The 14,090-nt window shown below is 33.8% G+C and overlaps 1 protein-coding gene across 1 annotated transcript in view; it reads left to right on the top strand.

Annotated features, from left to right (window-relative positions):
- The window catches only part of LOC129231354 (uncharacterized), a 112,382-nt gene extending 98,497 nt beyond the window's left edge, over positions 1–13,885 (top strand). Inside the window, exons 18-21 of the mRNA XM_054865646.1 lie at positions 4,024–4,086; positions 10,284–10,356; positions 13,495–13,548; positions 13,686–13,885. Of these exons, the coding sequence (XP_054721621.1) occupies positions 4,024–4,086; positions 10,284–10,356; positions 13,495–13,548; positions 13,686–13,871 (376 nt within the window). The 3' untranslated portion in view covers positions 13,872–13,885. The remainder of the gene's footprint in view (positions 1–4,023; positions 4,087–10,283; positions 10,357–13,494; positions 13,549–13,685) is intronic.
- Positions 13,886–14,090: the final 205 nt, after the last annotated feature.

Here is a 14,090-nt window from a genome sequence, read left to right as displayed (position 1 = left end):
TCACATTGAAATTTTAATTTAGGCTAACATGTATAGACAAATTTATTTGTTGTCTAGTCTATGTTGAGCACAGTTTTGTAAATGCAGTAGGCATGCCTGAATGGGTGGAGGGGGGAGTGCATGGCACATCGAAGCAGTGGCGGATTGGTTGAAAAAATCGGCCCTGGCGTTAGGAGATGTAGCGGCCCCATAGATCTTATAGATATTAAATTTCACCTAACGATTTGGATATCAATTAAATATGAGGAAATTATGATTAACAACTAAATATGCTTTATTTAAACAAAATTTAACCGATAGGAACACTTCTGCGCTTTAATGGTGAACAAATTGATGCAGTATTAGCTAAACCTTATTTTAGGGGGAAATTGTGATTGTAATTGTCCATTTAAGTATTTGTATAATGCCCGGAACTTGATTGAATATTTCCGTAATGATAACACTGCTTTTCTACAGTCCTAACAAGTAACTTAATTGTTCTGTTATGTGAAACTGATCTAGCGTTGTTCATGGGTGAAAGACTAGGGCCGTCTTCGAACGTGATGGGTCCCTCGACACAAACATACATTACTGGGCCCTATCATAAACATTCCCTTTTTTATACTGCCATACCCTGACGACCCCCAGACTCGATGCGAGGTCAAAAACCTGGTGGGAGGGATCGGGTACGAGTTTGGCAGCCCCTTAATTTTTTTCAAACCCATGTATCAATACAGAGAGAGAGAGGACTTAGCTTTTATGGCTTCTGGGAGTCATTAAAGTATTAGCAATATAAATTTAATGGAAAGATTAACATTGAATCGGAAATAGGAGGGGTCCGGGAGGCCTCTCCTCCGGAAATTTTTTGAAATTGTAGTCTTAAAAACTCAATTTTAGACAATATTTGGTGATGTTAGGGGACTGTAGGTTCAGGGTTTCTCCTGCTGCAATTTTTCGGAAGTGGAAATCCAAAAACAGAATTTTAAATTATCTTCGAGTATATATGGTATGAAGAGCGGTTCCGGGGGCTCTCCTCTGAAATTAAAAAAATATATGTTAGCTCTGAAAACGCCGTTTAAGAAGATCTTTGGTGATTTTAAGTCGAGATAGATTCCGAGGCCATCCACCAGAAAAATTTCAAATTGAAGTCTTAAAAGCCTTTTTTGGCGAATACTAGGGCACCGGCAGTTACTCGAAAGTTCCAAAAACGAAATTTTTGCTGACCTCCAGTGATGTTAGGAAAAAGAGTTTTCAGGAGGCTCACCCCGGAAAATTTTAGAGATTGAAGCACAGAAAACGAGATTTAAAATGTTCTTCATTGATGATGCCGAAAGAGTGGAGGGGACGGGGCACTTTCCCAGAAAATTTTTGATACTGTTAATTTAAAAACACAGTTTTAGACCAACTTTGGGAATGTTAAAAAAAAATGGGAGAGATTCGAGTACTTTCCTCCAGCATATTTTTGAAACTGGAATTCCATGTTATGGCGGGAGTGGATTCGGCTGTTCTCTTATGAAATTATTCAAAATTGAAGCCCAAAAATTTAAATTTTACACGATCTTCGATGATATTACGGGGGGGGGGGGAGGTTTCGGGGACCACCGGAATTCTTTCGACATTGGTTTTTATCAACTTATTTTCTTTTTAAACTGAGGGGACCGAAACCGTGAGTTTGTACAGCGTACAGAATACTTTATGCTTCGTCAAAAAAATGTTTGAAACTCGCATTTTTGCGGTCTTTGGCCTTTGATTTCATAATCTTAATAATGTAGAGTCTTTCATGCTCCTCAATGGTATTTTAAGATTGCATTTTTTTAAATAATTTTACAGAAAAAATATTTTGTCACTTTTATTCTAATTGTTATAAACAGGGTCGCCGATGATAAAAGCGGATCCGGGAAAAATGACACACGTCAATTTTTTCACAGGCCCCCTTCTACGCCTTTTACCATTACGATATTTTACCCTCAGCGCGAGTTCAATTCCGAGCCGGGCCCCTATTCTCCAACTAAGCTGACATGACCTCACGTCGGCCCTTGTTGTAAGTTTCATTTTATAGTAATTGTGAATTGTCCTTTATAAAGAAAAGCGTCAAAAGTATTTTAACTTTTTACGACCGCTAAGGTTTCCCTGTTTTTTTTTTTTAATTTTTTTTAATTTATTCATTTATTTTTTATTACACCACTAAAAATATATTGGCAGCCCCAGGACCCCGACTAACTAAAAGTGAGGCGCCTAGGCCCACATTAATTTGGAGGCCCCCCTGAAGACTATGCAGTGTTTGATTTACATTTTTAAAGCACGAATGCATTTATGGAGGCCTCTTTGTCTAATCACAAATCACTTATGTGCATTTTTGAGTCCCCTTTGAGTCCCCTCAAAATCGTAACCAAGTAAATTCGTTACTGGCAGAATGATTAAAAATTCCCCTTTAGAGAAGTTTTTTTCCAATAATATAATATTTTTTTTATTTTTTAAAAAAAGCATGTATTTTTCATATCGTTGCAATGCTATGCAAAAATGTGGGGCCCCTTAGGAACATAGGCCACAGGCCTAGTTAGCCTGTGTGGTAATCAGGCCCTGGGCAGTTCCATTTCAGAAATCCCCCCCCCCCCCCCCCTCTTGGTAACGGCCCTGCCTCCCTCCACCCGCAAGCTTTAGCCCATGCGTAAAGAGGAACTGAGGCTGTGCTTTGTGAGTTTGCGTTATCCTAAACACATGCGCGCAAAATTTACATTTTGCTGTTAGTAGACAGGTCCGAAAGACTTTGCTGTTAGTTGATCGGCCCGAAGCATGACCGGCCCACCGGGCAAATGCCCGGTTGCCCGCCGGCTGTATCCGCCACTGCATCAAAGAAAAAAGTATGAATCCGAAACCTGCGACAGGTAAAAGGTTAGTACACTCAGTAAAATGGAAATTTACAAAATAGAAAATTGTGCTTGCATCTATTGTATGAAAGCACGCAACCAATCCAAAAAGGGACAAGACAGGGTTCAGCGTCTTAGATGTCAAAACGCAGTCCCATGACAAGTATGGGAAAAGAAATACTATATTTTTGTTAGTAAAATCTAACAGTGATGAAGAAGATAACTAAATAGTTTCTGTTTCTCATTAGCAATAAGCCCTATGATTTTAGTTTAGCCTATAAAATATTTTTTAATTAACTATGTGATTTTCTTATTTTCAAAGTGTTTTAAGAGAAATAAAACATTTAAATTTGTTTAAATATCTATACCACTTACTCTTTGGTATCATTTTTATTGTGCATAAACGCAACCCACTTGATGCGTAAACTTGCCCCGTGTTCGGGTCAAGTTTAGCAACTGACTTGGACTTAAAAAACATTTTTCTATGGTTAGAAACACAAGCTGAGCAACAATTGAATATACAAATTTTGACTGCATTAACTGCTTTATAAAACCACAATGTCTAAAATTTCCTAGGTTTAAACATAAAAGTTAGAAAATTCATTGAAAAAAATCCACGTAAATGTGCCCCGATCTACCCTACTTCTTAAAATTGATTTCATAGTTCAACTTAGAAATTTAGTATTCGCTCACAAGAACTGATTTCTTTGTTAAAAAAAAAGTTGCTTGCACTTTTAAAAATTTCGTATTTAAATAAAATGAAGTAGTTAATTTGTTGTACGTAGCTTTTTAGAAGCACATTAGTTCTTAATCAACTTCAAGGATCAATCTACTAATGAATGAGTTGTGCACTATTTGACATGCAAATAACCTTTTAATGAAAAATCTTGATAAGTCATTCAGAAAAGAAAGCCAAAAGTCACAAAATGTCAAAATCCACCAATTTTTCTAAGTATTTGTGCTCAATTGTGGATATGATTGGTGTGCTTTTAAATAAATGTTTTCTTTGTTGAGAAACTAAGCTGTGAAAGCACCATAACTATGAAAAATTGCTTTTCATTTATTTTTAGTTTTTAAGTACCTGGACAGTTGAATAAATGATGTGATTGTGTTACCCTATTTACAATTATGTTAATTTCCTGTGTAATATTGTTGTTTGCTCTGCTTTTTATTTTAGTTTTCTGATGTCTGTCTTCCATAATGGGAGATTACGGACCATGAAGGCACATTACACAGATGAGTAAGATATTTGCTCTTGTCGTTATACATTTAAAATAATTTATGTAATGTGTTTAAGTATGTCTAAAAAAATTAATGTTTAAAAATATTTTGTTGCCTTTGAATTAAGTTGGATATTGTTGTGTGTATTGTGTATTAGAACTGGTTGATCATATGATGCACAACATCAACATATTAACAAACTAGTTCACTAATAAAAATTTCAGCTGTCTGTTTGGACTTGCAAGAAATTGCATGTTCAATGTTTATAAGTGAAACAGATAGAAATACATGTAGTGAAGTTGTCTATGACTCTGAGAGACCTTAGTAATTTCAGAGGCATTGTGGTTTTCTTTGACAAAGAAAGTTTTAAAAGTTTTGTTGCAAAACTATGTTTACTAGAAAAATATTAACAGCAATATGATTCAAAATTTAGTTTCATTTAAATTGTTAAATTTTTATTTATTTTTGAAAAAATTTATTGTTTTAAATGTTATAAATAGATATGATGCTCTGATTTCAAACAATTTTGATAGCTGATTTTTAATAACTGCAGATTCATTCTGTGTGTGCTTATATTTCTACAGTGATGAGATTTTTCCGGCTTTTTCTGTTGGCTTTTAAAACCTTTCTTCCTTTTCCTCTTTTTTTTTTGCATTCTTCAAGCTTTATTTTTCTCAAAAATCGGGAAAAAATATGATTTGTTTTATTTTCGGTCCCTGATTTCTTATTCTTTCTATTTTTCCCCTCAAATCTTCATCCTCCGCGATATCTGCCAAAAACGTGTGTTTTGGAATTATGTCAACGACGTCAAACACGTGCTGCGCCGAAAGTTACATGCCTCGTTTGAGATTTCAATCTTTTTGTATCCTGCAAATATTTCAATTACAGTAGAACCTCGATTATCTGAAGTAATTGGGACCGAACCTACTTCGGATAATCGAAAACTTCGGATAATCGAGAATTCATCTATAATCATCTAGTTTAATATGTAGAGTCGTCGTTCAACTGTTATGGCTATTTGTACTGTTAAAGAAATTAAAATTATAAATGAAAATTAACTTATTTCTGGAACAAAATTTACAATGGTTTCAATGGAAGTTTCATCTGGTGCAATTTCGCCATCCTTTGCCGTGCAGCTCTATCCCGAAGTTTTCTTAAAATCATGAGTTCAAAGGAATCACACTGTTCCTGTTGTTTCAACCAAGCAAGACCTTTTGCAAAACTCTCAAATGCATCATTGTTACTTATCTTATTTGTTCCAGAATCATTCTCATCTTCATCATCATCATCTTCTTTTGGAGAATTCCGGACTTCTGCTATTAAGTCCTCATCATTGAGCAACTGGAAGCCTGCATCTTCCATGTCACAATTCAACCAATCTGTAATTTCTCTATCACCACAATTTTCAAAGCCTTTCATTGTGCTGAAAACGCTTGAAAACTCAGTAACAATATCTTTCGCAATGTCAGTAGCATTTTCATCTGTGCCACTTGAAAAATTCGGCAAAAGTTTTCTCCAACTTCGTCTTAGTGTCAGTTGCGGCAAAGATTCCCACGCATCACTGATCATATAAATGCAGTCTTTGATGTTGATAGTTTTCCAAAACTCAACTATTGAAACTGCACCAGATTCAGAATCTCCTTCAAAAAGTAATTTTCTGATAAACTGCTTTCGGTAATGTCGTTTTAAAGATTCTAAGACTCCCTGATCCATAGGCTGCAGCAGAGATGTTGTATTGGGGGGCAAAAATAAACACCAGATGTTACCAGATTTTAAAGAGTTATGTTCCGGATGAGCTGGACAGTTGTCGAATAACAGACGCGCTCCATTCAAATGTTTTTTTTCTTGCCAAGATTTCACTGCAGGCACGAAAATATCAAAAAAACCACTTGGAAAACAAATTGGAATCCATCCAAGCATTTTTTGATTTAAATAGTGTACAGGAAGAGCAGATCTGTTTACATTCTTAAAACATCTCAGATTCTTACTTTTCCCAACAACAGCTAGTTCAAGCTTGTGGGAACCCGATGCGTTGGAGCAGGCTAAAACAGTGACCCTAGCTTTCATTCGTTTCCTTCCGGGAGCAGAAGTTTCATTTACCGCAACTAAAGTTTTTTCAGGAAGGGCCTTCCAATACAGTCCGGTTTCATTGCAGTTGTAAATTTGATCTGGATTTTCATCTCTTATCAAATCTTCAATCTTTGCAACAAATGAATCAACTGCTGCGACATTTCCAGACAATTTTTCCCCCTCGATATTGAGTTGCCTTATACCATGGCGAATTTTGAATTTCTCTAACCAGCCACTACTGGCTTTGAAGTCATCAGAATCACCAAGCTTCGAGTTGAGAATCAAAGCTTTTTCTTGAATCATTGGTCCAGATAGGGGTATTCCTTCACATCTTTTCTGCACAAACCATTTGTACAAAGTCGCATCTAAATCTGTATGATCGGCTAATTTCATTGTTTTTCGGAATTTGGCACCTTTCGTGATATCAAACTCAGCAAAACACTTTTTAATTTTTTCCGAGTTTCTTTTCATTTCGCTCACGGTTGACACACCAACGTGAAACTCTTTCGCAAGTTTTGTAACAGCTTCACCAGATTCTAGTCTCGTTACAATATCATATTTTTCCTGTATGGTTAATACGATTCTTTTTCTCTTAATGGAAGCCATCATAAAGAAGAAAACATGCGTTTCAAAAATAAGAAAAACAATGCGTTAGTTCTATCAGATCCCCCGGCAGGTCAAATTTACCAACTTCACTGATAGCACTCAAGAAAATTCTGATCGAAAATGTAGGAGCAGAAAAAGAGAACCCACAGATTAGCACCAAATTTCCGGGAAATTTCAAATTCTGGCCAGCTGCCCAGCCCAACGTGACAGAGAACAGCAAACGGGTTTTCCTTCTTTTCCCTTTTCCTGGAATAGGTTCACAAAGGATAAGTGACACAGAGTGACCTCCCCCTTTTCAAATTCTGCTGCGAAGAAAACTTCTCTGCTCTTGAGATTACAAAAGAGGTGATTCTTTGCACTTGCTTACAATCAGACGGTGCAATAACATTTGATTGTTCTGGGCCTCGGCAGTATGACCTTCCAAATTTCAAAATGACATGTGTTTTTGTTTAGAACAGGAATGCTTGAAAGTAGGGGAGAGTATACTCATACCAAGAATTGAGCTAGTGAGAAGGAATTCCAAACTATTTATCTGCACTCGTAGTTTGGAAAAAACGGCTGACATGCAAAAGAAATGTGGGGAGAAAAAATTTAAAAATGGATGTTCGTTTAGAGAAAATTTTAGATAATAATAGGAAAAAAAAAAAGAGAATTGAAACCGACTTCGATTAACGGAGAGTTTCGGTTAATAGAGGTTCGGATAAGAGAGGTTCAACTGTACTTTTAATGTTGGGTGTTTTTTTTTACTATATGCTACCTCATATCTGCTCTTTTTATTCATCATTTCAATAGTATTTTTATTTCTTTAATTTAATTTAGAAAAAATGCAAAAGTCAGTCAAAAAATGTGGCTTAGCACCCACAGTCTCGAATTTTATTGAAACTTGGCATGATTACTTTTTTGTGTATTTAAGAAAATGTAAAGTCATATTCATTGTGAATCTCAAATGGTTTAGGGTTTACAGCCTGTTAAAAATTTTGAGATTTCATAATTAAATGAGGCGACTGCAAGTTGTTCTTTTGATTACAAAATTGTATTAAGAAGTTTTTGAAAACAAATTTTAGGTTCCAATGCAAGGAAAAAGATAACCAATCCTTTATATACATATGTATTTATTTTCAATTCTTGCTATGAAAAATACACTCTACCACATAAAGAAATTTTAGATTTTTCTCTCTGTTGTAAAGTTTTACTTTATAAACAGACCTAATTTTAAAATCTATGTTCTCACTCGTTTAACACTATAAACTCAAATGTTTTTAATGAAAAAATGTATTTTCTCTAAAAAATATTTAAAACTGACACTATTGTGTGATGCAGCCAAGATTGACCTCTTGCTCCTCCAACCCTTTGTTCAAGGACTCACGGGTTAGAAATTGTTGCCTTGTTTTCAAAATTTAGATTTATTTAGGAATAAACACTCTTGCAAGAAATAGTACAATGCAGCAATTTGTACAAAATTATTGCTTATACTTAGTTATATATACGTATTACCTTTAAAACTGGTAAATTAAACATTTTTTGTTGAATTTTTGAATATCATTGCTTTTAGGTTCTATTTTGATGCGGTGTTATATATCATCCTTTTCACGAAATTTTTTGGATACCATCCCTTTTACGAAATTTTTTAGATTTCCTCCTTTTTGCTCTCTGACCACTCTCAACCCTGATTTCTATCTGCAGTTGTTGCTGGGAGAAGAGCAGCTCGATTGAAATTGCTGACAAAAGCTAAAAAATTAACATTCTTTTGAGTTGTTTAAATTTATTTATTTCTTGTTATTTTATCAATTATAATAAGTAGCTGTTTATAATCTCATTTTTTGCATAAATTTTACTGTTTTTTTTTTTTTTTTTAGAAATTGCATTACTTTCTTATGGCATCATCACAACAAATATTAGAGTTCTGACACTGTATCTTACATTGCAATTTTAACTTAAGCTAACATGTGCCGACAAATTTGCTTGTTGTCTAGTCTATGTTGAGCACAGTTTTGAACATGCCACTGGCATGCCTAAATGGGGGAGGGGAGGAGTTCATGGCACAGGCTGCACTATTAAGATTTGTTAGGGTATGCTTTTAGGAGTACTTTTCTCCTTTTGGTGGGCTCTTGTTTTTGGGGGATTTTGATAGCATTTTCGAGGTGTGCCCTTGCTTAGAGGGGGAGGGGGATGTTCTCCCCTGCATACAGCTCAAGGATTTCTTCCAAACACATGCAAATTATTAAAAAGTTTGCAAATCACTTTTAGTTGGAACTCAAAATGTTATGATTTTGAAATAAGTCATGTGGAACTTCTTATATTTTATTATTTTTAGACCTTCATAAAATCATTAATGTTAATTTTAAGTCGTAGCACCTGTCGTTATTCATTAATAAGCTACTGACAGTTCCTTAAATCAGTAAATTGCCCAAAATATTTCTGATAAGGAAAGCTAAAAATGCCTAGCACTATTACTGCTACTAGTACTAGTTACTTATACTTAGTTATATATGTACTACCTTTTTTAAAGGTAATGCGTACATAACTAAGTATAAGAAATAATTACTGCTACTTTACTTTTTTCTTTCAAAACTGAAACATTACAAATGTTTTAATTACATAAATATTTTTTATCATTATCAATCTTAATTCTTTAACTGGTGTTGAATTTAACTTGAATGCAGTACCTACAGTTTTAACTGTGTTTATTACCCCATAAAAATGTTGAATCCTTTCTTTTGAATTAGTTTCCTTATTGCCATCAAATTTAGCCGTCGTTTGAATCTCTGTGTATTTCTCGATAAGGTTTTCAGTGGTGTTACTATCTCATAATCATCGAAATCACACCAACTGCAAAACGTCACTTATTCATTTTAATAAGACTTTCACAAAGCTGATATCCCTATATCCCTAATTAAAAATCAGGAAAATACATCCTCTTTTTTTTTCTTAGTAATGTTTCTAAAACAAAAGTTGCTAACTTAGAACTGAAGTAAGAATGTACAGCCTAATGCAATTGTGACATTAAATTGAAAATTGTAAAGTTTATAGCTGGAATTTCATAAAATTCTCTAGTAACTGAGACAAAACATAAAGGTAAAACTTAAAGAAAATAGAAGTTGTAGTAAACAGATTACCAATATTTTGATATGTGCTTCACAAAAGTTTTGAAGAAAGTATCTTTTAAAACTCATGCATTATAAAAGTATACAAGACTTTCTTTCAGTTATATAGCCTCCTTAACCATCTAAATTTTTGGCGTTTGCCATTTTTTCTAAAACCCCATCAAAAATATTCAATGTAATTTCCTCAAACATTCTTGAAAATTAGTGTCAAGTTGTAGATGGATTTCGATTTAAAATGGCTCGTTTTCCTGTCTCATCGATTGAAATACTGCGACTTCTATAATGCAAGTTGTAGTTTTTGAAAAAAAAACAAAAAACGGCAGTAAGATTAAAATACAGTCATAGAGTATAAGTTTGTAGCTGTTTTCATATGAAAAATTTAAATTATAACATATTATTCAATAAAAGTAATATTGTATATGTGTCTGTATTATAGATCATCTTCTTTGAGAATCATCAGACCATTTGTATTTGTTCGTGAGAAGGATCTTCGGCAGTTTAGTGAACAGGTAATTGTCACTATCTTTAAAAACCAGGAGTTTTGCATCAGTATATATGTTACACACTAGAGGAATACCAAACCAAATAATATGTACACGGTATCCACATACCTGGAAAATCATAGATTTTGTTCATGATCAAAATATTTCATGGAAAGTCATGATTTTCAGCCGAAAAAGCTCAAAATTTATGGAAACTAACTATTGGTCACGGATTTGGAGTTCTAGAACTCACACAGGCTTTACATGAAATTAACGCATTTTAGCTGTTTATTACGCTTTTGTGTGCAAGTTCCGATTTTGTACGCATTTTAAAATCTTACTGCATCTGCTTATATAAAACTCTCACGTTTTATTTACAATGTAATTCTTCTGTGGGGACATTAAACTTTGCATTTACCAATATTTTTAACTCTTCTCGTATTTTATATTGTGTAATTGAAGACTTGTACATTGGTCGTTTTGCCACATCCACTCGAACATTTAGAACCATTTGCATCCGAGTTGGTTCAAGCTGATATGACTCTCAAAAATGTTCACCAGTGTTTATCTTACATTTATTAATATTTTTGAAAATAAAATTGACTTAAAAAGTTATTCACAAGCCTTTAGCTTGGAGATAAAATTAAATTCATATGTTGCCTTAATTGCTTTTTAGTTAGAATAGTAGCTCAGCTCGTTACATTTTGATTTAATTTGAATATTCTATCACATATGTATTTGCATGGTGGTAATTTTATTTTCACAAAGCACTAATTTAGCAATTTTTGTGAAAAATGTGTCTTTTCTAAAAACCTTGCATCCTGTGAGTCATGGAAAGTTACAAACTGCAGTCATGGATTTGAAAACTCCAAATGTAGCAGGTACCAGGTGTCTCCAAGGCTGTTCATAGAAATGATAATGCCTGGGGCCAACAGGCCCCAGGCATTATCATTTCTATTTCTGGGGCCTGTTTTCTTTCCTGTTCTTTATAGAGTGATAATTAAAAGCATATTTTCTATCAACTATGCTAGTTTCACACCATTTGCAACAAAATCTGTCTCCTTAACTTTTAATTTGTGTCATTGGTTCTACTGTTCTGTAACTTATTTACCATTCCCTCATGCTCATTCATTGGATACAAAAATGTGTTAACCAACAAAAATTTTAAAAATGAGTAGTTGACTGAGTTGGCTGATAAATCTGACGTACTATGAAGTACGAAGATTATTTAAGTGAAATTCTGCATGACAAATGCCATCTAATGAACAAAATGCCTACCCATGTCAATTAAACTGAGCATTGGAGTTCAACTTTGAATTCAATTTACTCAAAAGTACTGCTTGTTGGTGGTTTAACCCATTTTTGCATAACACCGTTCATTGATGCTTTCAACTTTCAGGCATAATTTTCAGTTTGTTTAGTGCTTTTATTTGCTACATAAAAGCTGTTGTGCAGCTATAGCAACAGGGTTGAGCCGTCTTTTGTGACTCCTGAAATTGGCCTAACAACAATTACATCTATCTTCATCAGAGCCACCAAGAGTTAAGGTTGGGCCCTTCTCAGTTTGGTCACCGGACCCCTCCCACATAAAACTTATAAAATTTATACTACCTTGGTTTTGATCTGGGCCCCTAGTCTTTGACTAGGCTGACACGACCTCTCGTTGGCGCTGATCTTCATTGGGAACTTATAAAAACTGACTAGGACCAGCCTACCTGGGCCTGGAGCCTGTTATCACATTTAAATTTATATGTACACTGCTCAAAACAATAAGGGGAGCAATAACACAAAAGTGAAGAAAGCATTGTCAGGTAGCCAGGGATTTAGAAGGGAGGAGATAAATCTTTCCTATTTAGAAGTGGCAACATTTGTTCACTTTTTCCAGACGGCGCTGCCGACGAACGGCTTCCAACAATTGCAGTAGATCAATATAAATGATGCTAAGCTTCTCATTTTGTTAGAGGCAGCTATTAAGCAAAAAAAGAAAAAAAAACTACTGGAAATTGACTGTAATATGGGGCTAATACAGTGGATGATGTATGACTCTCATCTGCTGGAAGTTATTTTGATGGGAAAATTCATTTCATTTTATTTTTCAATACCAACTTGCCGAATTTGTCTGCTATTAATATTGCGCTATATATCATAATTTTTAAAAAATAATAAACAAATTATTTTATTATTCTTGCTATTGTGGTGGAGATGGTATGTAGATTGATGAAATCAAAATCAGCAATTTTGTTTCATTTTTAACAGTAATATGTAATATTTTGTTTTAACGTGCAGTATAAAACGTAAACCAAAACAAAGTATTGTTTCCCAAATACCTTTAAATTCCTCTAAACATAGATGTTTTAAAAACTCCTTTTTCTATTTTGACCTTCTTGTAAAAATCTGCAATTTTCAATAAATTTTATTTTGCTGGTTAACATATTTTTCAGTCGCTTTAAACTGCCTGATCTCAATTCCAAAATCTTCATAAGCTTTATACTTGCTCGGTTTTAGCATTTGTTTCAATAATTAGTATTGCTAACTACTGTTTTTCGGAATAATTCAGGAAAAATGCTTTGAATTTGGGACTAAAAAAAAAAGCTGTAATAAGTCAGGACAGGAACTGAAAATTTGGGGCACATAGTCATATTTCTATTGAATTAGTGATAACGTGCAAAAAAAATCCAGTTTATGTCATATTTCGCTTTTGTTTCACTGAAATGTTTTTTATGCATAATTTTTGTTTAAAAAACAGAAAATAGAGGTGCAAAATAAGTTTTTTTTCTCATAGCTCTTATTACTATTGGGATTTCCTTGTTTCACTGAAATGTTTTTTATGCATAATTTTTGTTTAAAAAACAGAAAATAGAGGTGCAAAATAAGTTTTTTTCTCATAGCTCTTATTACTATTGGGATTTCCTTATAATTTAAGTTTTATTTCAAATAGGTTCTATGCTTAAACATCTCTCTTATGCTTGTCATGCTTCATTAATCTTCTTAAAGAAATGTCATACAAGAAAAAAAAAACAGGCTTGATTTTCTGATATTTTGATTTTTTTGTACTGTCTTAATTTTATTCACCATTTCCCCCCTATTTACATTTCTTTGAAAATTATACCTATTGCAAAGAAAATTAGTTTTCACACATATTTCATTAATATTATTATATTTTAGAAAAAACTTCCTGTAATTCCTGAAAATTGTCCAGCTTGTTTTGAAGCCCCAAAGGTATGTTAACTTTCTTTTAGCCTTAGTGTTTTTTTTTTCTTCTTTACAACAACTTTTATGCCACAAAGTTTCCTGTTTTCAAGTCATTTAATTTTCCTAAATGAAAATATATATTAATCATTTTAATGTTACTTCAGGAACGTCACAGGATGAAACAGCTTCTAGCATCTCAAGAAGTTCAATTTCCCATGTTGTATAGAAGCTTGAGGACAGCAATGTACCCTCTCATGGCAATAAATCAAACTGGTATTGAAGATAAACTCTTGGGGAAGTATTCTAATTTTTCCTCCAACGACTGTAGCATTGATGATGATATTGACTGAGTATTTTCACTGCATTAAGGACCAAATGTTGTGTTTATTTTTAAACTGTATAATAAAAATATTTTTTATTTAGCTGTTTTTTGAGTAATGAAGATGATTTCTTATTGATCTCACTTTGACCTCAGACAGTGTAAGGCAGTGATAGGCAACCCAAACCAACTGCCGATCTACTTTCCAATTTTGGCGAATACCAAGATCAACTCGGGAATGGGGGGGGGG

The sequence above is a fragment of the Uloborus diversus genome, chromosome 10, assembly GCF_026930045.1.
Source record: "Uloborus diversus isolate 005 chromosome 10, Udiv.v.3.1, whole genome shotgun sequence".
Taxonomy (NCBI): Eukaryota; Metazoa; Arthropoda; class Arachnida; order Araneae; family Uloboridae; genus Uloborus; species Uloborus diversus.
Note: the sequence above shows the minus strand (reverse complement) of the source record. Positions and strands in the feature narration are given on the sequence as shown.